Source organism: Cervus elaphus, chromosome 10 (genome assembly GCF_910594005.1).
Source record: "Cervus elaphus chromosome 10, mCerEla1.1, whole genome shotgun sequence".
Classification (NCBI taxonomy): domain Eukaryota; kingdom Metazoa; phylum Chordata; class Mammalia; order Artiodactyla; family Cervidae; genus Cervus; species Cervus elaphus.
Genome location: NC_057824.1, coordinates 34,092,773 through 34,119,467, shown reverse-complemented (window position 1 = coordinate 34,119,467; position 26,695 = coordinate 34,092,773). Strand labels below are relative to the sequence as shown.

At 46.6% G+C, this 26,695-nt stretch overlaps 1 protein-coding gene across 3 annotated transcripts in view; it reads right to left on the bottom strand.

Annotated features, from left to right (window-relative positions):
* Positions 1–5,263: 5,263 nt before the first annotated feature.
* EEF2K (eukaryotic elongation factor 2 kinase) overlaps positions 5,264–26,695 on the bottom strand; it is a 63,814-nt gene continuing 42,382 nt past the window's right edge. For 2 of the 3 annotated variants that reach the window (XM_043914494.1, XM_043914495.1), the window contains exons 9-18: positions 26,395–26,522; positions 25,520–25,721; positions 23,451–23,518; positions 20,269–20,346; positions 19,378–19,440; positions 17,918–18,052; positions 17,619–17,807; positions 11,262–11,386; positions 6,620–6,798; positions 5,264–5,381 (exon numbers count right to left, since the gene is read on the bottom strand). In XM_043914494.1, the coding sequence (XP_043770429.1) occupies positions 5,272–5,381; positions 6,620–6,798; positions 11,262–11,386; positions 17,619–17,807; positions 17,918–18,052; positions 19,378–19,440; positions 20,269–20,346; positions 23,451–23,518; positions 25,520–25,721; positions 26,395–26,522 (1,277 nt within the window). In that variant the 3' untranslated portion in view covers positions 5,264–5,271. The remainder of the gene's footprint in view (positions 5,382–6,619; positions 6,799–11,261; positions 11,387–17,618; positions 17,808–17,917; positions 18,053–19,377; positions 19,441–20,268; positions 20,347–23,450; positions 23,519–25,519; positions 25,722–26,394; positions 26,523–26,695) is intronic. The other variant, XM_043914496.1, reaches the window with a different exon arrangement.

Sequence of the window (26,695 nt, the reverse complement as noted above, 5' to 3'; positions counted from 1 at the left end):
AGCACAGGGGCAAAGAAGGCTGGTGGACACCCTACAACAATACAGAAACTTGCACAACCCTCCTTTCAGTAGAGGAGCCTTGATAGGGCCAGAGTAAGTGGACAGAGTAGGTAATTAAACAGTTAATCCCAGTAGAGAATTGTAAGTAAAGAAAAAGTATGGGGAGACCCCTGGAAGTTAATGATTACTCAAGAAAGTAGGTGTGCTTAACCACAAAACCAAGCAAGCTTGCTTAGCAACAAAACCATGCAGGAGAAGTATGAGACATGCCCCAAAACAATGAAACCACAGGTGCATGAGACCAACATCCTGCCCACTGGAGCTCAGTAAGTTAATGAACCCTAGGACATGCCCTCTACACACATAAAAAACGTTTGGGGCTTCCCTGGTGGTCTAGTGGTTGAGAGTGCCTGCCAATGAAGGGGACACAGGTTTGATCCCTGGTCGGGGAAGATCCCACATGCCATGGAGCAACTAGGCCCAAACACCCCAACTACTGAGCCAACAGTCTAGAGCCCATGAGCCACAACCACTGAGCCCATATGCCCCAACTACTGAAGCCTATGTACCTATGCTCTGCAACAAAAGAAGTCAGGACAATGAGAAGCTGGTGTACCAGGAAGAAGAGTAGCCCCTGCTCATCACAACTAGAGAAAGCCTGCGTGCAGCAACAAAAACCCAGCATAGTTTAAAATAAACAAATCTTAAAAAAAAAAAAATGGCAGTAATTTACGTTAAGGTGACATTTCAAAGTAAAGACCCTCACTGTGCTGAGACCTGAAATAATTTTTCCATAATGCTATGATAGTCCCAGCTTGACCATGAAGGGATAAGAAAACTCCTCTGCCCAACCTGGAGGAGGGGCTGATGATGGAAGAATGAGGAAGAAGGTGATCTTTTTCCCCTCCCCGCTTTTTCCTTTGATTATAAAACTGTAGCCCACTAAGTTCTCAGAGTGGCATTCTCTTGCCTGCCTGCTTATCAGCCTCACAGGCATCCTATTTTAATGTCACTTTCTATCACTTTGCCTCTCACTGAATTCTTTCTGTGCTGAGACACAAAGAACTGGAGCTCCTCGGAGCCCCCCAAAGCCTCACTCTCTGCTGTGGCTGGTATCCTAGGCTTCTGCAGGGTGATGAAGGAGCGGCTAACTGGCTACACAGGGGAGATGAGTGGGTCTAGAGGTCTGATGCTTTTAAGTCTTTCAACTGAACCTACATTTTTAGCACCATTTCACTCCCACCTTCCAGAGGCTCCTGGTGCCTATTGCTTATCGTTTTGGGGGTGTCTTCATTGATGAAAACTTGGTTCTCAGATTTCTCTACAGCTGACCTAGGATCCAGCTTTCTTGGGTCTGCTAACTCACAGTCTATCTCCTTTCCAGCATCCAGTATTTTGTTGTTGTTGATGTCTCCTCCTTTTCATCCTCATGGGCTTATGCCATTAAGAAAATTTCTTTCCTCTCATTTTAGTTGGGACTTACGAGCAAATGGACTAAAAAAATGTGTGCTCAATATACCATGTAGAGTTATGCTAATGTTCAAATTTCTTAATATTCTTAAAATTTTTTAAAGAACTTCTCATTGAGTTTCTTAAGAAGCAATTAGCTTGAAACCAAATGATCATGCAAATAAGCAACATTTTTTCAAGTTTTAGATCACAAAACATCTTTTACATGCATTTTCTTTTAAATTGATGACAACTCTATTGGTAAAAAATATTCTTTGTTTTCTAGGTCAGAAAAAAAAAAAAAGAGAGAGAGAGGGGTACATCCTTTATATAAAGCAAATGCAAAACATATGTGCCAAATCTGGAAGGTTTTTGTTAAGAATTTATTAGAAATATTAAAAATTGAGAAAACTTGTGTTAAAAAATCCACTTTTCAGCAACTTGAAAAACTGGAAAACAGGGCAACATTGAGCCCACACTCCCCAGGGGACAAGCATCTGGAGCTGAATCTGAGCTGCTTCTTTCAGGTGGGACTAAGGCCTTCAATCCACTCTGTCTCCACTCAGCTCCTTCACTCATCTATTACCAGAAGACACTTGAATTTGAGACCAGAAAGAAAGAAATCACTTTATTTGGAAAGGCAAAATTGAACTTAATACATATGCAAAAATAAATCTATAATACAAGCCACTTCTCTGGGTCCCACCCAGTGTCTACCTTGTCTAGGTTAAATGGTTACCTCAGAGATTAGGAAAAATGAGTAACAGGCACAATTGCAGAGAATATGCATATTTTGTCTCCTTCCCCCTCCCCCCCCCACAAGCTGCACATACTTGTGTAAACATTTTGTTGATTTGTAAAACATGTCTAGTACTGCAGACAAATGTGCTGGGGTGAAAGGAAAGGAAGTCATTAAAATAGCAACAACAGTAAATTACCTGGCTTGATTCATCAAGGTTGCATTTGATGATAAATTCCCACAGGGCCTCAGGTGAGGAGGGAATAAGGACATCCAGCTGCACTGGGGGTTAGGGATTTTTTTTTTCCTACTTACATCCATAAAGCCTGCTTTTTTTTCTTTTTAAACCTATACCCAAACTGAGAGACATTATACTCCAGTTCACTCCAGTTTAATTTTAAATTTTATTCTCAGGATCCTCTAAGAGTAGCTCTCAGATCCTGGCTTCAGCTTAGCCTCTCACCAGCAGGATATTTGGAAAGTCTACCTTTCAGAACCTTGGATTTTCCATCTGTGAAGATACTGATTGAAGATACTGATTCTGTCCTTGACTCTGCTAATCTCCTGGACCTTCACCTGCTTCTTGTACTTGAAGATAGTCTCTGATGTCTTCCCAGTTGGGCTGGAATGTCCTGAGGTTTTTTTGCTTTTTGGATGCCCAGCATTTGTGGAAAAAGAAGATGCCCTAACCAGTTTTAGAAGGCACAGAACTATCTTTTGAAGGTGGAATAAGTTCTGTTGGCTCAGCAGTATTTGTGTCTTGCAGATCACTTTGCTCTCACTGGTCCTTAAAGAAGCATTTGATTAACTGTAGTATATCCAGGCCATTCCAGTCTCCTAGAGGAGCAGGGGACCACCTGCTGACATTAAAGCCATATGGATGGGTGGAATTGCACAGGTGACCAAGCCATTCCAGACAGGCTGGAGGAACCAGAGCCACAAACACTCCATTTTTTATGAATTTACTGAGTGCTTAGTCAGTGTCGAGGCACTGTGTTTTTAAGCACTAGAGATTGAAGAAAAATTGAGGTAACGCTCAGCTTCAGGGTTTAATATAGTAACTCTTAGTCAGGATTAGAGCAGGGGCTGGCAAACTATAGCCCAGGCAGGCTGTTTTTGTCAATAAAGTTTTATTGGAACACCAGCTGCACTCATTCATTTAGGCATCATTCACCGATGTTTCTGCATTACAAAGGCAAGGCTGAGTAGTTGCAACAGAGACCATAAGGCCCACAAAGCCTAAAATATTTACTATCTGGCCCTTTAGAAAAAAGTTGCCGATCCCTGTGTTACAGAAAAGCACTGACAGGCAACTAAGAAATGAGACAGGTGGCCAGGGAACATAAATGATTTGCATAATAAAATCTCAGAGAGTGAGGAGACTGGTTGAACTAACAACAGCAACAAAAGCATCAGTTAATGAGGCTTGAGAACTTTGAAAAGGCAAAGTTGCTTCTAGTCTACATTTAACAAGTGCAAATTAACTATATGCACTGGTTTAAAACACACAAGACTTAAGGCAAGCCAACTGCTTGATCTTTGCAAATGGCAAAAGGGTAATTAGTTCCAGCTTTTGGAGGAAACTGGTTATGGGGAATCCAAATACAAAAACAGGGGTACCCGTCATTTATAGGTGATCCAAAGGATTTTTCGAGGGTAATTTTGACTCTGCTTGATTTTTCCTTTAGGGCACACTCTTAACTTTGGAACCGAATCCATGCAGAGGGTCATGACTGCACAGTACTTAACACTAACATGCTGAAGGACCGGTCTTAATGAACTGGTTTGTATGTTACGCTGTTTTTTTTTTTTTAATGTTTTGATTTTTAAACAAAGAGATGTTGCTTTAGCACTTGGGGTTGATCAAAGCAGTCTGTTTTCTTTGCTATTTGAAACATCAGTTGAAATCACACTGATGTTAAATCTGAAATCCTTTTTTTTTTTTTTAAATCCTTCTAAAGAGAACACTCATTAAATACAGATAGCCATTGCCTGGCCCTGGGGAAACCACTGGAATTAATGAGTGTTTATAGTTCTTGCCCTCTCATTCTCCAACAGCTTAAACAAATCTCAAGGGACTGCTGCTGAAAGCATCCTACTACAAATGACAAGAAAATCAGCCAAGCTTCAAGCAGAAAATGCCGAGGATGGGGGCTGGGAGCAGATTCTTCATAAGAACATCAGATGCTAAGAAAATACAGAGGAAAACTGTACAAGGGATACTTCAGTCATATTGTGGATGCTGCCACTGAGATGCAAAGTCCATGTCTGCTTGGAGGAAGGGCTTCAACCTTCCAAGCCACAGCCCTTACACGTAAAAGCTTTGAGGTGCCCCCACTTCCACACAAGCTGAGGCAGGAATTAGAGGTAGTAAAAGTGTGCATATAGAAATCAAACCTGTTTTGTAAAGCCCACTGTGGAAAACATGCTTCAGAATGTAATTTGGCTGTATTCCACAAAATCAGTTGCATTTCAGGAAGGAAATTAAAAGATAAGAAAACAGTGTGTGGGCCCTCCCCCACGGCAGAAGAGGGCCTGGGAGATGTACAGTCTCACACACACCAAAAAACGCCACACACATTCTTCCAAATGCTCTGAGAAAGATGGTTTTGCTCTAGGACAGACATGACAATACACACCTCATGGAAAGCTAACATGCAGCTCTGCTCTTTGCCACCTCATCCTGACTCAGGAAACAGACTCTGTGGGCCTGAGATTTCAGCCCAGCCTGAAAAGGCTGACGAGCAAAGCCTTAATATTTTCCCTCCAGGGCAGAAAAGATACATTTTCTTACATCTCATAACAAACAACAATAAGAATAATACATAGAAAAAGAACCTCAGAAAGATATGTTGGTTCATTAGGCTGCTTTTTCAGTCCCCAGTGCCCTAGGGGACAGCTGCAGTGTCTCCACTGGTAGCAAAGACATTTTCAAGAGTTAAAAAAGAACATACAAAAGTTGATTTACTAAAAACATCTGCCCGCTCCAGCCCCCAAACCACCCTAAATAAGAAGTCTTTTTCTTCCCCCCTCTCCTAGCCCTGTAACTTGGGGCTGGCTGGCAGTGGTTTTTTCCCAGCAAGTTATTCCTCCATCTGGGCCCAGGCCTCCTCTGCTTTCTCGTAGTACTGGTTGGCCAGCCGGCCTTTCATGGCTTCCATCGCTGCCTCGGCTGCCTGGGTGTATAAGTCGCCTGAAAGAAAGCAAAGTAGGGCACAAAGAGGTGAAGAGCCTGTTGTTTTTGCTGCGTGGTATCCCTGACCCCTCTCCAGGAAGATCACACCGAGGTTACTCCTTCTGGCCTATCCCTGCACATAACCTGGGTGGGGCTCTGAGCATGCACATCCAAGCCGGGTCAATCAAAGCATCTTCCCTGTTCTTCACCAGGCCACAGGCATTGGTCAGGACTTAGGCACAGCCACCCAGAGTAAGCCAGCCCAGGAAGCACAGTGATTGGCTTAGGGCTCATGGGTGATTCCAACTGAGTCATTGAGAATCAGGTTGAGAACGTCTATTGGACAAATTGGGGCTATATGAAAGTGGAAGGGATAAAGTATCTAGATGGGTTTGGCCACCAAATGAATTTGTGGAGAACATACAAAAACACTTGGTTTTCAGTGCTTTTGGATTTAGAAGTTTCAAATAAAAGATTACAGAATTACAGTATTATTTGCTTGATTTTGTTATACTACCTTAAAAAAAAACTTTTAAACTTAGCCTCATCCTATACCTGCAAAACCAGGAGTTCAGTATTCTGTCATGTTGTTTAATATATATAATATGCATTAACTGATGAATGAATAAACAAAATGTAGTATCTATAAAATGGAATATTATTCAGCAGTAACAAGGGGTGAAGTACTGACACAGGCTGCAACATGAATGATCCTTGAAAGCAGGAAGACACAAAAGGTCACATACTGTGATCCCATTTGTATGAAATGACCAGAACAGGTAAATCTATAAAGACGGAAAGTAGGTTAGTGGTCGCCAGGGACGGCAGGAAGGGGAAATAGGGAGTCACTGCTAATAGGTACCAGGTTTTTTTCTGGCATGATGGAAATGTTCTGGAATTAGGTAGTGGTGATGATGGCATAACTCTGTGGACATACTAAAACCACAGAACTATACACTTTAAAATGGTGAATCTTATGAAAATGTCAGCTCAATTTTTGAATTGCAAACAGCCCAAATTTCTAACATGTGACTATTAAAAACGTTCATCTGCTTACCAACTTGATAAAGCCCCTTTCTAAGCATCATATGGGTATCCAGCCTGGCAAGATACAGGCACAGTATGAATCTTTCTCCCACCAGAATGGAAAGAAGAAACTCAGTCTTGCATCTTGTTGTGATTCCCAGTGAGACAGGAATTATGTCTCTCACTATCCAGCCCTGTCCCACCCCAGCGGCAGGTCTGCCAGGTCCTACCTGATCTCTGTGGGTCCTTCTCCAGCCCGCAGCCGCCCGTGAACAGCATCTCCGCCTCCCTGGCCAGCAGCATGTACCGGGGTTCGTCTTGCATCCCATCATACTCCCCACCCTCATCACAGTCAGTTGTCTCCAGGGCAGTATTGTACCAGTGGAGAGCCTCTGGCCAGCTCTGGGACCTTGTCAGGAGATATAGAGGAAAAGAGGAAGTTACCATGGCAACAGGGCAGGAAGGAGGAGGCCCATCAGCAGGGGGGACAAGTCAGGGATCCCAGTGGGGCCACTATCTATGCTTCAGGACCCACAGTATCCAATGCCACCACATCTAAGGGCTGTCATTCACACTGTAGATCTATATATTTATTACAATAGCGGTCAAGTAGTTTTCCCTAACAAAACTGGTATAGTACAATAATTTTCCAACAGATGGAAGTCGAGCATCTTGAGGAAGGGGAACATTTTTCTAGTCTACATAAAATCACCCTACAGGAATTCCCTGGCAGTCCCAGTTAGGACCTGGGGCTTTTACTGCCAGGGCCTGGGTTCAATCCCTGGTTGGGGAACTAAGATCCCACAAGCTGTACGAGGTGGCCAAAAACAAAAACAAAAAGAAAACCATAAAAAACAAAAAAACTACCCTATGGGTTTGCATTAGCAGTGGGTGGTATCCCAACCAATTTGCCCTATAACTCGTGCAGGAGAGGAGGTGGTTGGGGTACCCTTCACCAAGGCCCCCAGAACCTTCTGACAGCGGTCATTCAGCCCTTTCTTTCTCTGCCTCTGCTGGCCAGCTCTGGCTTTCCTCAGAAAATGGAGGGCTTACCCCAGAATAGCTGACTTCCCCCTTCTGACTCTGCCCTTCACCCTCAATTCTTTCTTCTACGGCTGCACAATGGCCAAACCCCCAAAGGCAGACACAAGTTCCAACCAAATCTGAGCAAAACAAAATAAAGTCTAAATAGGGCAGAGGGCTCTTTTCCTTGGGGTGTACTAATGCATATTACCAGACACGTGAGTAACTATAGTACCTCAGGAAAGAGCAAAGAGAGACACAGATAAGAAGGTCTGTGTGCCTCATGAAATGTCCCTGGAGCTACAGATGTATATATAAACACATATATATGGACCCAGCTTCACCCTCCCGTCTTAGCTCCTGTCAGCCGTGCCAGACTCGCTGGGTCACTTTCTCCTCCCCGAACGTGCCAGCTCCTGTCTTCCCTTTGGCTTTTGCACCTGCTGCTCCCTTTTCTTAGGACATCCTTCCTTTAACTCTTCCCACACCTGGCTCCTCATCTCTTCAACCTCAGCTCAGCTTCTTCAGAGACGCTGGCCCCAAATACTCTATATCTTACCATTACCTCCAACTGTAATTCTCCTGTTTACTTATCTACTTGTTTATTATGGTTGCCCTGCCTAGAATGTAAGCTCTAGGAAGGCAGGGACCGTGTCTGTTTTATTCACAGCTGCATTCCCAGGGCCTGGCAAATAGCACAGCCTCTATAAATGTCTGCTGAAGCAGCTGGCTGGGATGGTGTCAGGAGATAATCTTGACTCCATTTTATTTTATAAAGAAAGGACGTTATTTGAAAATTATCTGTGGCACATCCAGAAGACTGGGGTTTGAACAGTGGATTGGAAACCACTAAACTAGCTGATCTCAATTCTTTCAGCTTTGACCCTCTCTGGTCTTGAGAGGCAAGGCAGAACTTCTCCCAACACATTAAATATAAAAGAAGGGAAAAGGGCCTACTCTCTTCCCACCCACCCCGCCCAACTCCACACCCACTGGTTAGCGTGTCCACCATGCCTTGAAATTTCCAATGACTTTTCCTTCTCCTATGAGATGGTAACTTCTGAGGAGGTCAAACCCCCTTAACTGCAAATAGCCGGTTCTCATTAATGCTCCCTGAATGGAAGAGGCTGGGGCTGCTTGGAACGAGGAAGAAGAGTAAGAGAAAGACTTTGGAAGATGCTATGGAAGAAAATCTTGATAGATTTAACTACACAAATATTAAAAACCAGCATGTCCCCAGACCCAATAGACAATGGGCACTGTGTGGCAAATGGTCTCCCTGCTGCCCTAAATCTATGGTAGCCATCTCTGAAAAAAGGTTTTAAGTCAACTCATATACTAAAGAGGTAATAGCCTTAAAAAAATAAAAAATTTTACAGGGAATTCACTGATGGTTTGATGAGCAGGACTCCATGCTTCCACTGCAAAGGGCATGGGTTTGATCCCTGATTGGGGAACTAAGATCCCACATTCCACAAGGCCAAAATATATATGTGTGCTGTGCTTAGTCCTCAGTTGTGTCTGACTCTTTCTGGCCCCATGGACTGTAGCCCTTCAGGCTCCTCTTTCCCTGGGGATTCTCCAGGCAAGAATACTGGAGTGGACTGCCATGCCCTCCTCCAGGGGATCTTCCCAACCCAAGGATCAAACCTACATCTCCTGCATTGCCAGGCAGATTCTTTACCGTCTGAGCCACCAGGGAAGCCCACGAATACTGGGAGTGGGTAGCCCATCCCTTCTCCAGGGGACCATCCCAACCCAGGAATTGAACCGGGGTCTCCTGCATTGCAGGCAGATTCTTTACCAGCTAAGCCACAAGGGAAGCCCATATATATATATATATATATATATATATATATAAAATTATTAACAAATCAACAACAAAAAACCTATCATCTCAAATAAAAAGAGAAAGTAGACAGAGGAGATAAAGAGAAAACATATATAGTAAAGATTTTTTAAGGGCCTCAGATACATATATTCAATGCCTAGTACCAGTTCCCCACACCCACATGGTTGTTCCCCACTGCATTCAATGGGCATCATGTGTGTGTATTAGTCGCTCAGTCGTGTCTGACTCTTTGTGACCCCAAGGACTATAGCCTGCTAGGCTTCTCTGTCCATGGGATTCTCCAGGCAAGATTACTGGAATGTGTTGCCCTTCCCTTCTCCAGAGGATATTCCAGACCCAGGGATCGAACCCTGGTCTCTTCCATTGCAGGCAGATTCCTTACCATTTGAGCTACAGGGAAGTCTCAATGGGCATCATAGATGTTGGCATTTGATTTCGGACAAAATCATGTCATGTTTGTTTTGTTTACCTCCCCTCCACGACAGTGATTCTGAGCCCCCTAAGAAGCAGGCTAATGTACAGTCCACTGAAGAAGAGATGAGAAAACCTAAGCTTTGGCCCTGCTACTTACTGGCTACTTAACTGCAGACAAGCCCCTTCACTTTTTAGAACCACATATCCACAAAATAAGCCTCTAAATGCTGTCTGGTCTGTGTCAAAGAGATGTGTTGATTCTTTCATTCAAACAACCACTGAACCAGGCCCTGTGCTAATCACTGGCACTGAAGAGATGCAGGAAACCCAATTCTAGTTCTCAGTGAAATAAAATCACAGATATGAAGGCGCACCCAAATATAAGGGAGTGTTACTGTTACACAGCAGGTAGCTGACAAACGTTTGCATGATATGTAATTCAGACATTTCAGACCCTGAGAGCTTGACATGACAGAGCCAGAGTCCTGACTTTGCTTCTAAACTCAGTGAGAGGGAGGTGAGAACATGACCCCCCAAGCAGGGAAGTGCCAAGCTGCCCCAATCCTGGAGGTCTGGACACTGTCCCTTCCAGAAAGCCACAGGCGTCTGAGAACAAAGGGGGAAGCTGAGATCCACTGGGAGCCAGTGAGCAGTGGGGCCCACTGAGAGTTGAATTCCCTCAACCGTCCTCTGCTCCCGGACTTCTGGGACCTCCCACCAGCCAAGCCAAAGACCCGAGATGAAGCTGCCATTCTCCTCTCTTGGAAGCTGCCATTCTCCTCTCCAATCCTGGTATCTCTGCCAGAGGCATAAGGGAAAAGCTGTTAATACCTATAGGGTTGTAGCTGTCAGGGGTCTCAAAAAAGTGGGAAAAAAAAAAAAGTGAAAGTGTTAGTTGCTCAGTCTTGTCTGACTCTCTGCGACCCCATGGACTGCAGTCTGTCAGGCTTCTCCGTCCATGGAATTCTCCAGGCAAGGATACTGGAGTTGGTAGCCATTCCCTTCTCCAGGGGATTTTCCTGACCCAGGGTCTCCTGCATTGCAGGCAGATTCTTTACCATCTGAGCCACCAGGGAAGCCCAAATCACTCTGGAAAACTCACACCAGGACTGAACTCCCCTGGAGCTCATTTCCTCTCCTCCACTCCCTCTTAGAAGTGGAAACAGTAAAAACAAAAATAGGAAGAGTCCATTAAAATCACCCCTAATCCTATCATCTAGCAACAACTGGCTCTAGACCTGATGCTACATATCCCTTCAGACTCTTTCTCAGACAAATCTTTACATAAAATGGCTAAGATGCCATTTCTCTCTCACTTTATGTGCCAGTGAAATTACAGGCATCATCTCATTTAACCCTCACACAACCACACACAACCGTCCTAGGGTGCAGGTTCTATTAGTATTCTGATTTTACGCGATGAAGAAACTGAGGTCAGGGAGGTGAACCTACTCGCCCACGGTCACGGGGCTGCTACTCGGGGGAGGCACACCTGGAACCCAGGTCTGTTCTGATTCCAGAGCGGAGGCTCCCACCTGCATCCCAGGTTCCCACCAGTTCCACCTGAGCCACGGCCACAGTACCTGTCAGGGCTGAGGTTCTGGCCGGTGTCAAAGGCTCGTGCCACCAGAATCATGCACTGTCTGTCACCAGCTTCAGCTGCCTTCAGTAAGTAATCAAATCCTTTGGTTTTGTTCTCTTCTGTCTCCTGTTCATACAAACCAAAGAGGGGGAGAGAAAAAAATGAGCATTATATGTGAGGGGCTGCCAGAATCTAATACATCAGTCTTTTCCCTGTTTCTTGAATTGAGAGCTTCAGGTTGGGGCTGCGATAGAACTGCACATTGTGAAAAAGAGAACAGGGCTTTACCCTGCTGCAAAGAGCTCCCTGGGCTTCCCATCAGGCAGGGAGAAATGGAAGCTTAGTCCACTCCCACCTCTATCTGATGTGATTCTGCCAGAGACCACATCATCTATCGACCTCCAACAGGGGCTCCCAGCTTCCAATTCTTTTAAATTTTTTAGCCAAGTTTATCGAGATATAATTCATATAACTCATTCATTTAAAGTGTACAACTCAGTAGTTTTTAGTATATTTACAGACTGTGCAACCATCACCATAATCAATTTTAGAATATTTTCATTAAGTCAAAAAGAAATCACAACACCATACCCTTTAACTATTACCTCCCAATTGCTCCCCATCCCACCCAGCCTTGGACAACCACTAAACTACATTCTGTTTCTAGAGATTTCCCTATTCTGGGTATTTTATATAAATGCAATCATATAACACGTGGTCTTTTGTGTCTGGCTTTTTCCACTTGGCATAAGGTTTTCAAAGTTCATTTCATACAGCTTCTATCCGTGTTTCAGTCTCACTTATGGCCAAAAACCACTTCATTGTATGAATATACAATTTGTTTACCTGTTCATAAGTCATCAGGTGATGGACATTGGGTTGTTTTCATTTTACAGCTATTCTCTGTGAACACCTGTGTACAAACTTCTGTGTGGATATATGTATCTATTTGGGGAGGGTTATATACCCAGGAGTAGGCTTCCTGGTGGCTCAGTTGGTAAAGAATCTGTCTGCAATGAGGGAGACCTGGGTTCAATCCCTGGGTTGGGAAGATCCCCTGGAGGAGGGTATGGCAACCCACTCCAGAATTCTTGCCTGGAGAATCCTCATGGACAGAGGAGCCTGGTGGACTACAGTCCACGGGGTCGGTCACAAAGAGAGGAATATGACTGAGCACATATACCAAGGAGCGGTGAAGCCCAGGTGGCACAGAAGTAAAGAATCTGCCTGCCAATGTAGGAGGCACAAGAGATGCAGGTTTGATTCCTAGATCGGGAAGATCCCCCAGGGTAGGAAATGGCATCTGACTCCAATAGTCTTGCCTAGAAAATTCCATGAACAGAGAAGCCTGGCAGACTACAGACCAGGGGGTTGCAAAGGGTTGGACACAACTGGGCAAGTGAGCATGCATACACAAGCCTAGGAGTAGAACTTCTGGGTCACATATAACTCTATGTTTAGCCTTTTGAGGAGCTGACTGTTTCCCACAGTGGCTATACCAATGCATATTCCCTTCTGCTTTTATTCTGCTTCTCCAAGATCTATCCAGAGAGATATTTTAAGCCCACGTCATGTCATATTACTCTATCAAAGCTGCTCTAGGACTTCTTATCTCACTTGGAGACAAATACAAAGCTCTCTATTAGTCTATGAGGCCCTTCTCAACCTTCAGACTTTAAGAAGTGTGGCAGGGACTACCAGTTGTCCCCCATATCCATTATCCCCTGCCATATTTTTGCTGGCACATGGCTGACCTGCTAAAAACTACATTTCCCAGCCTCCCTTGCACCTGGAATCAGTCTCTTAATAACAAGAGGCCTATCCATAGGGGCTTCCCTGGCAGTCTGGTGGTTAAAGCTCTGTGCTTTCACTGCAGGGGGCACAGGTTCAGCCAGGGAGTCCGCCAGTTCAGTCGCTCAGTCGTGTCCCCATGGACTGCAGCACACCAGGCTTTCCTGTTCATCACCAACTCCCAGAGCTTGCTCAAACTCATGTCCATAGAGTCAGTGATGCCACGATGTTCAGTCAGGGAACTAACATCCAATAAAGAAGGCCTATCCAGTCATTCATTCCCTGTCATATTGTCCCATCTCGCACTTAAGAACAATGCTTGGCACAGGAAGTGCTCAATAAAGGTCCGTTATTTTTACTTCTGTTGGAAATATTTTCATTTGTTAATTATTACCTGTACTTACATTCTCTTCCATCTGAAAGGTTTGCTGTTGTCAATAATAACCTAGGACACTGCTCAGAGTGTAGGAGCACTCAAAAATATGTGCTGGATTAGTGGGCTTTCCAGGTGGTGCTAGGGGTAAAGAACCCTCCCGCCAACACAGGTAGACATAAGAGTCATGGGTTCGATCCCTGGGTCAGGAAGATCCCCTGGAGGAGGGAATGGCAACCCACTCCAGTATTCTTGCCTGGAGAAATCTCTGTGGACAGAGGAGCCTGGCGGGCTACAGTCCATGGGGTTGCAAAGAGTGGAACATGACTGAAGCAACTCTACACACACTTAGTGCAGATGAGTGAATGTCTTAGCAAGATAACACGAAAAGGTCCAAACAACGGGGGCCGTGGGGAAAGTGTGAGATGGGCCAGCAGCTTTTCAGGGCACTTGCCCATGTGTTTTATTTTTGGCTGTCAGAGCCGGTCCTAGAGAGAAAGGCCTTTGAGACACCTTCAGATGAGAAAACTGAAACAGCTTCTACATCCCATTAGAAAGGGGCTTAGGTGCGACTGGTGTAAACAGACTGAGAAGGGTCCCCAGTCCTGGCCCCTCACCACTCATTCTGGGCCTCGGCATTCCTTTATTCAGGCCTCAGACACTTCTAACATCCTCTCTGCGCCAGATGCTGGGGAACAGGCTGATGTGGCAGGAATACTGGAGCTGGCTCTACAAGCTCATGAAAAATGATGTGACAGCAAACCAGTCATAAAACACAGACTTTATTAAAAATTAAATTAACTTACAGTTAAAGGTAACAAACACCCAAAGCTCATCACTTCCTAATTATTTTACTCTGCTTTAGTGTTATCTATGGTCTTGAGGTTATTAATATCCATTGCAGGACTTCTCAACCTCAGCACTAATGACACTTTAGACGGGATAATTCTGTTGTGTGGGGACTGGCCTGTGTGCTGTAGATATTTGGCAGCATCCCTGGCCTCTGTCCACTAGACGCCGGCTGTATTCCCAGAGCTGTGACAACCAAGGTATCTCCTGACACTGCTAAGCATCCCGTGGAGAAGGAGAATGCCTGATTGAAAGCCACTGGCCTGTGGAATCTGCATAGCGGAAATGCTACATAACGATGCACTGCTATGCGTTCCCTCCAATTCTGTGCTCAGTGATGTTATGTTAGTACCTGGCCACTGGCCACAGTGGGAGCATTTGCACCAAGAGATGGTAAAATATTAATAGTGCAGATTCATTTAAAAGTATGCTATGTCTGTAGCCATTACATTGTGATGAGTGCAAGAAACTGGAGTCTCTTCAGTATTTAAAACTATCATCTGATTCAGCAAAGGAGTCTTGCTCATGTCAGCATCAAATAAATGAAGCTCCAACTCTGACAAAGAGCATGCTTTTTTCACTTCCATTTTACTCACTAAAGTAAGTGAAAGTGTCAACCAGTATCCACGTCAGAACTTCACTCCTTCTTCATCAACCACAACCAGAGGGAGGCCACAAAAGTTAGTGAAAGAATTCTGTAAGGATAAACTAACCATATGGAATTCACTACAGAATATTTTTATTATGGTTTGTAAACCATACTCTCCACTTTATCACTAAATGTCTAATAAGCCTACATACATGTATGAACAAACATTCCCTCCCCACCTGCAAGAACCAGTCATTAAGCATTTGCCAGCATACCACTGGCTAAATGAGATGTATTCAATCCAGCCCTCAGGGAGCATGGAGACTAGAGAAATGAGGGAATTTTCATACACCTGTCAAATCCCCCTCTCCCCAACCAAACTTGCTCTTTCACCATCTAAAACAGGAAATAAAAATGGTGTAGGGGCTTCCCTGATGGTCCAGTGGTTAAGAATCTGCCTTGCAATGCAAGGGACACCCATTCAATCTCTGGTCAAGGAAGATTTCACATGCCACAGAGCAACTAAGCCTGCAACCCGCAACTACTGAAGCCCACAAGCCTTAGAGCCTGTGCTCCACAACAAGAGAAGCCACCACAATGAGAAGCCTGCACATCACAAATAAGAGTAGCCCCCGGCTCACCGCAGGTACAGAAAGTCCACGTGCAGCAATGGAGACCCACCATAGCCAATAAATAAATATATCTTTAAAAAAGGCTTTGAGTTATCCCTGTGCATGCATGCTTAGCTGCTTAGTCACGGCCAACTCTTTGCAACTCTCTGAACTGTAGAATGCAGGGTCTTTCCAAATGGACAGATTTAATTAGTTAAGATGAGGTCATATTGGAGTAGGGTGGGCCCTAAACTCCACAGGACTGTTGTCTTCATGAGAAAAGAGACACAGAGACACAGACAGAAGGCCATATGAAGATGGCAACAGACTGGAGTGATGCGCCCACAGACTAAGGAACACCCCAGATTGCCTCTACCCACCAGAAGCTAGAAAATCATGGGTATGTTGACACCTGATTTTGGACTTTGACATCTATAACCATGAGAGAATGAATTTCTGTTGTTTTAGGCCACCCAGTTGGTGGTTATCCCTTATGGCAGTTCTAGGAAATGAACACCCTCTTGGAATTACATGTAAGGATGAGAAGATGGAGGAAAAGGTAGGAGGGAGATTTTTCACTGTAAACCTTTTTATATTAAAAAAAAAAAAAACAAAACTTTTTAGCCATAGGGCTGTCCAGTGCCTTTCCACACCTTCTCCCAGTCTGAGACCGACGACCCTCTGGGCCATGGCCAGGCCCACAGAGAAGGCCTGGTACCCTGTGCCCATGACAAGCCCAGCCTCATCCAGCCACAAGCCTGGCCTACATGAGGGGGGACGGGAACAGATAGCGGGGGGCACACGCACACCAAGGGCCTCTCACCTTCTCTAAGTGCAGGATCACACTCCCCGGGACTCGGCAGGACCTGTCCACTGTGCCCACAGAGCAGGGGGGCCAAGAGGGAGCAGACACCCTCACGGATTCCTGGCACACCCGTCCGGTCTGGGGCCCCCTCTCTGGCCTCATCTCCTGCACCTCCTCCTCACACCCCATGCTCCAGCTACACCAATGGCCTCACGTCCTCCAAACCCCACCCTGGCTGTCTCCCCAGGACCTAGACCCACGCTGTTCCCTCCGCCCACACTGCTCCTCCCACCCTGTGCCTGGCTGACTCCACTGGGTCTTCAGATCTACCTTAGGGATCACGTCTTTCATTCATTCCACAAATGAATGCTGAATGTGGAGTCTGTGCCAGGCCTGTTCTAGCCACTAGGGAATGACAATCAGGAAACCCCAGCTAAGGCCCTTCCCTCATTTGTGTGCAGCAGTATCTTCTGTTTCTCCCATTGCACCATGTTGTAATTGCCTGGGAACACGACAGTCATCTTTACTCAGTCTCCAAGGCCAGAGACCAATTCTATCAGTGTCAGCTAACTTGGAAGTTAGCCGGGCCCCAAAGTGATGCTCAGGAAATTTCCAGGGCATAAACCCAGGGAGGGAAGGGTGATGGGTTGACTGAGCTCCTCTGTCCATGGGATGCTCCAGGCAAGAATACTGGAGTGGGTTGCAATTTCCTTCTCCAGTGGATCTTCCCGACCCAGTGATCAAACCTGGATTTCCCGCACTGCAGGCAGATTCTTTACAATCTGAGCCAGCGGTTCAATTCAGTTCAGTCACTCAGTCGTGTCTGACTCTTTGCAGCCCATGGACTGCTGCACACCTGTCCATCAACTCCCAGAGTTTACTCAAACTCATGTCCATCGAGTCGGTGATGCCATCCAACCATCTCATCCTCTGTCATCCCCTTCTCCTCCCACCTTCAATCTTTCCCAGCATCAGGGTCTTTTCCAATGAGTCAGTTCTTCGCAGCAGGTGGCCCAAGTACTGAAATTTCAGCTTTAGCATCAGTCCTTCCAATGAATATTCAGGACTGATTTCCTTTAGGATGGACTGGTTGGATCTCCTTGCAGTCCAAGGGAAGCTACCAGGGAAGCTCACAAACCCAGAGGAGTGGGGAGGGAGGCAGGAGGGGGGATCGGGATGGGGAACACATGCAAATCCATGGCTGATTCATGTCAATGTATGGCAAAAACCACTACAATATTGTAAAGTAATTAGCCTCCAACTAATAAAAATAGATGAAAAAAAAAAAAAAACCCCAGAGGAGGAAGGGTGATGGGTTGACTGAGCCCCCACCCACTCACCTTCAGAGAGACATCCGCCAGGATGTGGTGGGGTAGCTGCGAGTACATGAGTCCCAGGCCCACGATGGCCTCCAGCTCGCCCAGGTCGGCCGCGTGCTCCAAGTGGAAGACCGCCGACTCCCGGTCCCACTCCTCATCCTTCTCGCAGAAGCGGCCAGCCTCGTGGTAGCGCACCATGGCCAGATGGACCTGCCGCAGATGGCGGGTGGGCCTGGCTGCCTGCAGGTTGCAGCCACAGCCCAGGGGCCCCCAACCAGCCGGGGAAGCTCCGGGTTGGTGCAGAGGGGGCATCACCATACCTTCCCCAAAATGGACTTCCCGATTTTCTTCTCGAGGTCCAGAGCGTTGAGCCTCTGCACTTCCAGGGCCACGGCCGAAGGTCTCGGCAAGTGGAGGCGAGAGGAGTTGAAGAGATTCCACTTCTCCACACAGACCTGGGGAGGACCTGGTACTTACAAGCCAGAGCAGCGAGGGGCTGGGGATGGACGCACCCTCCCAGCTACAAAAGCCGGCCTGGCAAGTTAGGGGGCATGGACCCGTGTGGTGTCAAGTTTCCTTGGACAAAGGGGGCCTATTTCCAGTCTCCCGAATGATGCCAGCTCATGGGCACTGAGGCAAAGCTGAAGCACTAGGACCCAGAGGCTAGCACCATGCACTGAGCAGCTCAGAGAAGGGGCCCCTCACTTAACCATCTGAGTTGGTCGGGGAGGTTCGACCCTGAGCGGCTGCCCACACGAGGCTCCAGAAGAGCCTGACTACAGAGCCGGCAGCACATCCACTGTGCTTTCTCTGCACAAGCCCAGGGTGCTTCTGCTGTTGGGCTTAGAAAATACGCCATGTCTCCCAGCTGAAGACACCCTTGTCCCAAGTTCTCACAGGACAGAGCCAGGCTGCCTGCTGTGTGCACACATGAGTGTGTGTGCACGCATGTGCTAAATATCCTACAGTGCCCAGGGCAGCCCCCACAACAAAGAATGACCTAGTGGTGCTGTGGTTGAACAACCCTGACTCCACACCATGCTGTGGCCTTGACCTGATTGACAGATACCTCATGGTAAGTAAATATTGCATGTGTTGCATGGTAAGTAAATGCCATGTGATAAATAATCTGTGTTCTGGAAGCAGCAAGAGACAAGCCTGCCCTGGTTATCAGGGAAGGCTCCTGGGGGAGGTGCCACAGGGGTCCAGCCTGGGAGAGCAGACAGGCTTTGAGGAGATATGACCATGGAGGAGGAAGGACCTTGCAGGCGGGAGACACTCGCCTTAGCAAAGGCTGGAGGGCCAGAGGTTCAAAGTTGTGGCTCAGAGTCAGCTAGAGAAGAGGGTTCCTGAAGCTGGTCTTTCCCACACTTGCCTGATGATAATCACCTGAGCTGCTGCTTAGACCTATTAGCCAGGTAACCTGGGGAGAGTCGCTTAAGACCCTCATTTTCTTGTATATCAAAAGGGGATGAATAGGGTTAGCCTGTCTCACTGGGTGGCTGGAAGAGGTGTTCATAAATTAACACTGGAAGGAGCTGAGGGGCGTGGCCACCCTAATCTCCTCTAATCCTCCCTGCTGATCCCTCAGCACCCCACCCAGGGCAGGAGCTCGAAAAGTATTTGCCAAAGGGATTGGCTCCTTTGCAAAATCTTCTTTTAGGAGATGTATGAATTGCCCGGGCAGGCAGAAATGATGTGACATGAAGGGGGAGACACAGAAAGAGAGCCCGGAAAAGACAAGCAGCAGCCACAACGAGGATTCCTGGGTGTGCATTACCCGTCCGGAGCTGCCCAGGCTGTCTTCATCTGACTCGTACCTCCGGTTACCGTTCGAGTGGCCCTGATGGAGGCAGAGATCAGAGTGATCCAAAGAGTGGCCCTTCCTTCCAAGAGCCGCCTCCTGGGGAACTGGCCCAGCCCTTCCAGGGGGCCCTCCTCAGGGAACTGGCTCGGCCCCCTCAGGAAGCTGGCACATTTGCCAAGCAGAGAGAGGATGCTGGGAGACAGGCAGGACTGATGCGCTGGTCTCACGTGTGCATAGATGGAACAGATTCAAAGGCACAGGATCCTGGTAGGCAGGCACTGAGAAAACTGGCTTCTGAGAACAAGCGCTTCTTCCCTTAGCCAAAGCCCCCATTACCTGTCTATATTCGCAGTATCAAAGCTGAGACCAGAGGCTCCCAGCAAGGCTGCCTTGATGCCCATGCTCCAGGCTGGCACTGGGCAAAACCTAAGCAGCTGCTACTACCTAAAATCACCCTCACCTGAACGCTGCTGGGAAGACAACTTAGGGCATTCTCCATCCTCCGGAACCCTCCCGAGGGACTGCTGGAATCCTGTGCCTTTGAGCTGGGCCCTTCTACCTACACCAGCACCATTCTGGCCCACTGCCCAGCATCCTCTCTGCTCAGCAACCAGAGGTCCCAGCTTCACCGTTCGATGTGCCCACCATTTTCAACCTTGTGTCTAATCCCCCATGCTTGTCCCCTTACTAAACTTACTAGTCCCCATTACCTGTTTTATCTTCTGCCCTGCATTTATCTGAAATGACTTATATATTAATTTATTTTATGCTCTTCAGACCCACTCACATTCCCCCCTAGTTCTCTATCCTTCCGGACAACTAGGCAACAGGGGACTCTGTTCTCATTTCCTGGGGGTTCCTTACATGTTCTTTGGGCTCTGGGTCATCCAGGTCACCCCGCTTCTCACTGGGGTATCCGCTGTCCCCACTGTTCTCAGAGTCCTGTGGAGAGAAGATGGTTCTAGGGTCTCAGGGGTCCTCTGAATGTCTGGTGGTGATACCTGGAATCTCATCCATTTGCTCTCTCTCTTTTGCCCCATCTCCTCACTTAACATTCTCTTCCTCCTACTCATGTTGGCTGGGTAACAAGCGAGCAGTAAGAAATAGTGGTGAAGAACGTGGGCTCTAGATGCAGACTGCCTAGGCTCAAATATAAGCTTTGTGACTTGCCAGTTGTGACCCTGGACAGTTGTTCAGCCTCTCTTGAGCTTGGTTTCCTGAGCTGTGGGGATTCATTATAGCACCTATATCAAGGGGCTCTGAGGATGAAATGAGGTGTCACACTCAGAGTGTGGATCATAGTAAGTGCTATTATTAAGTGACTCACCCATTTCACAGGCAGAAAAACAAAGGCTGGTTTAAAGGATAAGACCCAAGGATAAAAATGTAGCATTGCAAACAATTATTTACAACTGAGCCCTTTACCAAAACTGCACAGGTCAGTTCGGCACATTTTTTATTCTTCTAGATCTGAATTCTGTTGTAAAAAGGAATCTGGTATAATTTAGAATTTCTGAAACTTCAGTCATTTGTCTATCACTGTTGAGTTGCGATCATATCTGTATGCCACCTGCATCACCGTTCAGCTAAAACTTTTATTTTCTTCCTTCTTTATTTCACTGAGAGACATTTCAAACACACCAATAAGAATAGAGAATTCAAAAATGAACTCCTGTGCCCCCCAGTTGCCAAGTTCCAACAGCTCTTAACACTAGGCCTTAGTTACTTTAGATCTTTTATTTCTAAAAGGAATTGAAACATTTTTGTTAAAATGTAGACTTCTTATGAGTCTCTTCCTCACCCCATTCTCTTCTTCCTTGAAATAAAACTCCTCTCACGAATTCATACTTCTCTTTTATCATTTTTCCTTAAATAAACCATTTTATTTTACTTAACATATTTTTAAAAGCAGCTTGGTATCACTACCATGAATGTAAAACTTGGATCAGTCTCCTAGGCAGATGGGAGCCATGGGACACACACAATGGAATCCTTGGCCTCCGTTCTGGCCAGGAATCCACTCCACCCCAAGGAGCAGTGTTACCCTTAAAAGGCCTCTGCCCTGGTTTCTAGACGCACCCCAGGCTTCCCACTGCCCTCCCCCAGGCCTTGCTCTCTGTGGGTCAAATAACTATTCTATTTTTTTAAACTATTTCAATTTTTTTTTAAACTATTTCAATTTTAAAAATTGAGATATAATTTACAGATAATTAAACTGAAGTGTTCAGTGTGCAGAATGAAAGGCTGTTTTTGAAATCAGGTCACAGGCTATGCTCAAAAGCTCCAGGCAGCCCCCTCCTCGCACCTACTCTCTGCAAGACCTTGGGCTACATGTCCCATCCTTGGTAACCACCCCCAAGCCAGGCAACAGAGTGCCTCACTCAAACCCCAGCTCTGCACTTTCCAGCTCTGGGACCCTGGGCAAGGCAGCCAGCCTCTCCAAAACACAGCGTTCTCATCTGAAAAACTGTGGAGAATAACATGAAGGACAGCAGTACGCAGAGGGGTTCAAGGCCAGATGGCCTGGGTTTGAATGCTGGCTCCATCACTGATTGACCGCGAGCAAGCAGCTTACCTTTCTGTGCCCCAGTTTCCCCAGCACTAAGTCAGGGATAATGAGAGCATTGCTCAAGCAGTGCTGGGACAAGCAGGTGGCTGAGGCAACAGCTGGGAGGGAGACTTCACCTTGCTAGTCTTCCGAACCTTTTCCTTTTCAACCTACTCTGAATTTCTAAAATTCATCCTAATTCTAGAAAGAAAAGTGAAAGTGAAAGTCGCTCGGTTATGTCCGACTCTTTGCCACCCCATGGGCTCTACAGTCCCTGGAATTCTCCGGGCCAGAATACTGGAGTGGGTAGCCTTTCCCTTCTCCAGGGGATCTTCCCAACCCAGGGATCAAACCCAGGTCTTCCATATTGCAGGTGGATTCTTTATCAGCTGAGCCACAAGGGAAGCCCTAATTCTAGTTCTAATTCTAGGGTAAAACATAAAAACTATTCTGAGAGGAGCAGAAACTATCAACTACCTCACAAGTTATGTGAGAATTAAATGAGAATTATCTATCAGACTCTTAAAACTGTCTGCCCATAGTGACAATTCCGTATGTGCAGCTCTTCCTACTTTTTTCTGTCACACAAGAACTCTGGGAAGCAGTCAGGAGTGAAGCTGAGCCTTCGGAGCTGAGCGGGCAGCTTGAGGTACCATTGGCTTGTGCAAGGGTGACATTTCTGCAAAGTCTGTTTAAAAAATTCTGATGAACTTCTTTTACCACATAACTTCTCTTTTTCTTATGTCACATAACAACAGGCATATGTGAATCTACTCTTTCAACTGTAAATTCTATGAACTCCAAATGCAGAATAAGTATTTCTGATGTAAATAAAGGGTTTAGATTGAGATATGCTAGTAAGTGTAAATTACTCACTGGATTTCAAAGCCTTTAAAAAAAAGACAACGCACAACTTTTATTTCTTTGTTTTGGCCCCACCATGCAGCACGTGGGATCTTAGTTCCCCAACCAGGGATGGAACCCGTGTTCCCTACAGTGGGGGGTGTGGAGTCTTAACCACTGGACTGCCAGGGAAGTCCCTCTAATGGATTTTTAATTTGACACTGTGACATATGTTCCTCTGAATGCAAATATGTCATCTACAGTGTCTTACAGTTGAATCACGAAGAGGCTGTAAGGAAACCTGTTCTGCTCATCCGACCTGGGAGCATCACAGCTGCCTGTGCTGTGCATTACACATTGGACCCCCAGCAGAGCCCCTTCTCCCCCAAGACACACACACATGCCAAACCAAACCCAGGGCCGAGCCCAGCATGTACCAGCAGGTCACACTGCTGCTGACTTGGATTCTCTGCTCCAACCACCTCCGGACACGGAAATGGACCCAGCTCTTCCCAGAGGCGGCTGCCTGTGCCCTCCTGCCAGTGCCCCGAGCAGACCTGGGCTGCCCACCTCTGAATCTGACGACTCACCCTCAGTTCCCACAGGAGGGCGTCCACTCCTACCCACCCCACCCCACCCCACCCCCTCCACTCACCCGGTGGTTGTCCAGAGGGTCCTGGTCTCGAGGTGCCATGTTATCGAGGTCGCTGAACACAGGCCAATCTGGAGAGGGAGAAAACAGAGAAAGGCAGAAGTTCCATGGCTGGAAGAGTTCACGAGATCCATCTAACCCATCCACAGCTGCCACCAAACCTTTCTTCTCTTTAATTTATACTTACTTATTTTTTGGGCCACACCACATGGCTTGCAAGATCTTAGATCCCTGACCAGAGATGAAACCCAGGCCCTCGGCAGTGAAAGCAGAGTCCTACAGAAAGCACCGCTGGACCACTAGGGAGGTGCCAAGCCTTTTTTATTTGACATTTATAAAGTACAAAAATGGGAAAAGATAGTTGTTGGCACCTGAGAGGCCTCAGTTCTTCTTTGAGAATTTACCCAGACTCTCTATGTGCCAGCTGCCTGTACTTGTCCTGAGTAAGTGGCTTAGATGCTGCATTGCCTCGGGGTTTTCATAAGGCAAATGGTGATATAATTGTGTACCGTATTGATCAGCATTATGCACTTGACCTATGGTCAGCCCTCAATGAGGTGCAGTTGTGAATGAAAAAAAGGCATTTGTCCATTTGGGGTACCAATGGGAGGTACAAATGGGGTACTAATGGGAGGTAGCTACAAATGGGAGAAGCCTTAGATGGTTTAAAAGCCAACAATTTCCTGGTAGATTCCAGCCTTTATCTCCTGTCCCAAACTCTCACTAACCAAATCTGGCTTGTCTGCTGTTTTTATGCTTTTTTTAAATAATCTTTTTTTTAAAGAAAAAAAATGTACTTATTTATGTTTGGCTGTGCTGGGTCAGTGGCCGCGTGCGGGCTCTTTCTCTAGTTGCTACAAGCAGGGGCTACTCTCTGATTGTAGAGGAAGTGCTTCTCCCTGCAGTGGTTTCTCTTGCTGTGGAGCATGAGCTCTAGGGCAATCAGGCTTCGGCAGCTGTGCGTGTGGGCTCAGCGGTGGCAGCTAGCAGGCCCCAGATGCAGGCTCAATAGCTGTGGTGCATGGGCTCAGCTGCCCTGCGGCATGTGGGATCTTCCTGGGCAGGGATCAAACCGGCATCCCCCACATTGCAAAGTGGACTCTCAACCACTGGACCACCAGGGAAGCCCTCTTAGATAGTTTTTAAGAAAGTTTTTCATATTTTTAAATGGTTGAAAAAAATCAGACCTACTTTGTAACATGTGAAAATTACATGAAATTTAAAATTCAGCAACCATACAGTTTTTTGGAACATAGTCACACTGATTTGTTTTAAATATTGTCAATGGTCGTGTTTATGTTGCCCACAAAGAATAAAATATTTACTCTCTGGCCTTTTAAGAAACAGTTTGTCAACTCCTGCTCCAGACTATTCCCAAGGCCTTTTGGTGGTGATATACAGGCTTCTTTAAAAGATCGTCCTCTCCTGCTCCCCTGGGGCTTCTTTCAGCTGAATAACTGACCACAGTCCTGCCAGTTCTTCAGCTCAAAACCATGGAGTCAGTCTTGCCTCTCCTCTTTCCTGCAGCTCCCACATCTGTATCATGAGTAAAGTCTGTCCATGAGTAAACTCTTGTCACTTCAGCTTCATAATTAACGATCGCTGTTTTTCTCCTGTGACCTAATCACATGATGCTAATTGGTTTCTGAACCCTGAACAACCTTCAGATTCCTGCAAAATCCCTCTTTGGCTGTGACAGACTTTCTTTTAAGATACTAGTCTTTATTTGCTAATACTTTATTTAGAACTTTTGCCTTGTATATTTTTAAGTGAAGTTGGGATAAAAGTTTTCTTTTTTGGTGTTTTGTCAAATTTTGGTGTAAAACTTTTTGCAAATTTCAGTCTCTGAAAAACATTACCTCGTTTTCTACAATACAGGTGGTTTTTACAGCATTTGGATGACTGCATCTTGAAAGCTTGTTAAAAGAACTCATCCGTAAAGCCATCTGGGCCATCAATCTCTTTGGTTGGCATGTCTGATTTTCTAACAGAAGTGAAAGCCAATTTAGCCCTGTTCTACCTGGTGCTTGCCCCCTCCAATCACACTAACCAGGGGCCAAACCATCACTCACGGAGGTGGTCCAGTTTCTGGCTGTGTGGTGTGGCTGAAGATGGCGAGGAAGGGAGAGAGTCAAAGGTCACATCACTCATGTTGTCATCTCCAGAGTTCTCTGAGAGGCGAAGGAGCAGTGGGGGCCGGCTCCCCGAGAGGGTCCTCACCCGGGGGCTCCCGCACTTTTCCTCTGTCCCCCTCAAGATGGTCTTGGCTGACTGCTGGAGAATTAACAGGGACATGGACGTCACACAGGCACCTTTTGGGAACAAGGGGTTCTTCCTGTTGCCTGTTGGTCCCTCAAAACTTGAGATCCTTTCAGCCACAGAGGCCTTAGGGACTGGCAGAAAATTTAAAAATAATCTGAGGGGGATTAACCCGAAGGCCTCTATAAGAAGGGGCATCTGGAACATGACCTCCGAGGGCCAGCACTCCCAAAGTGATGGCCACCATTCATAGCCCTGAGCTGGGGGATGTACTGAAGAATCCCAAGCTGGTCTTTGACAACATGGCCTTATATCTGGTCCACGTACTGAAGGTGGTAATGGGGGTACAACAGGGACACAGCGAGGTGCTCAGTGAGCCAAGTTCAAGTCTTTTTTGTCAACACATCACACAAATCACAAACCACACACCACACTCACTATCTGTACACATCTGGTCCCCTCACTCTGGGCAAAAATGGACCCAAATCAAGCAGACCCCAATTCCTCTATTAGTGGGGGTAGTCAGGAGGGCTGTGTACACTGGTTCAAAAGGGGTGAGGGACACAGATGGGACTAACACTCTTCTAGCCACAATACTCTTCAATTAAGCATCGCAGGGCCTGGGCCACCAGTGCACAGGAAGCAGTTTTCTGGTCCTGCAGCAGAAGGGCCCTGCCAGCCCACCTACCAGCAGCTTGGTGTTCTGATTCACTGCATCCCTCTCTCTTGGGGACAGGTCAAAGGGAGCGAGGCCCATGCTCTTGCAAATCCGGTTGCAGGCATGCGAGTGAAAGAAGAGAGCCATCCCGCGGACACCTGCAGACAAGAGTTGGGGGTCTGGAGCATTGTTCTGTTTTGGGGTGGGGGCAGGGCAGCACTGAACACCCTAAATGTGGCAGGGGCAGGTGTAAAACATGCTAAGCAGGCAGGGGCCAGACGTCCCAGGCTCCCATCTCCTTACATGGTGGCCCATATACCACCTTGGCCTG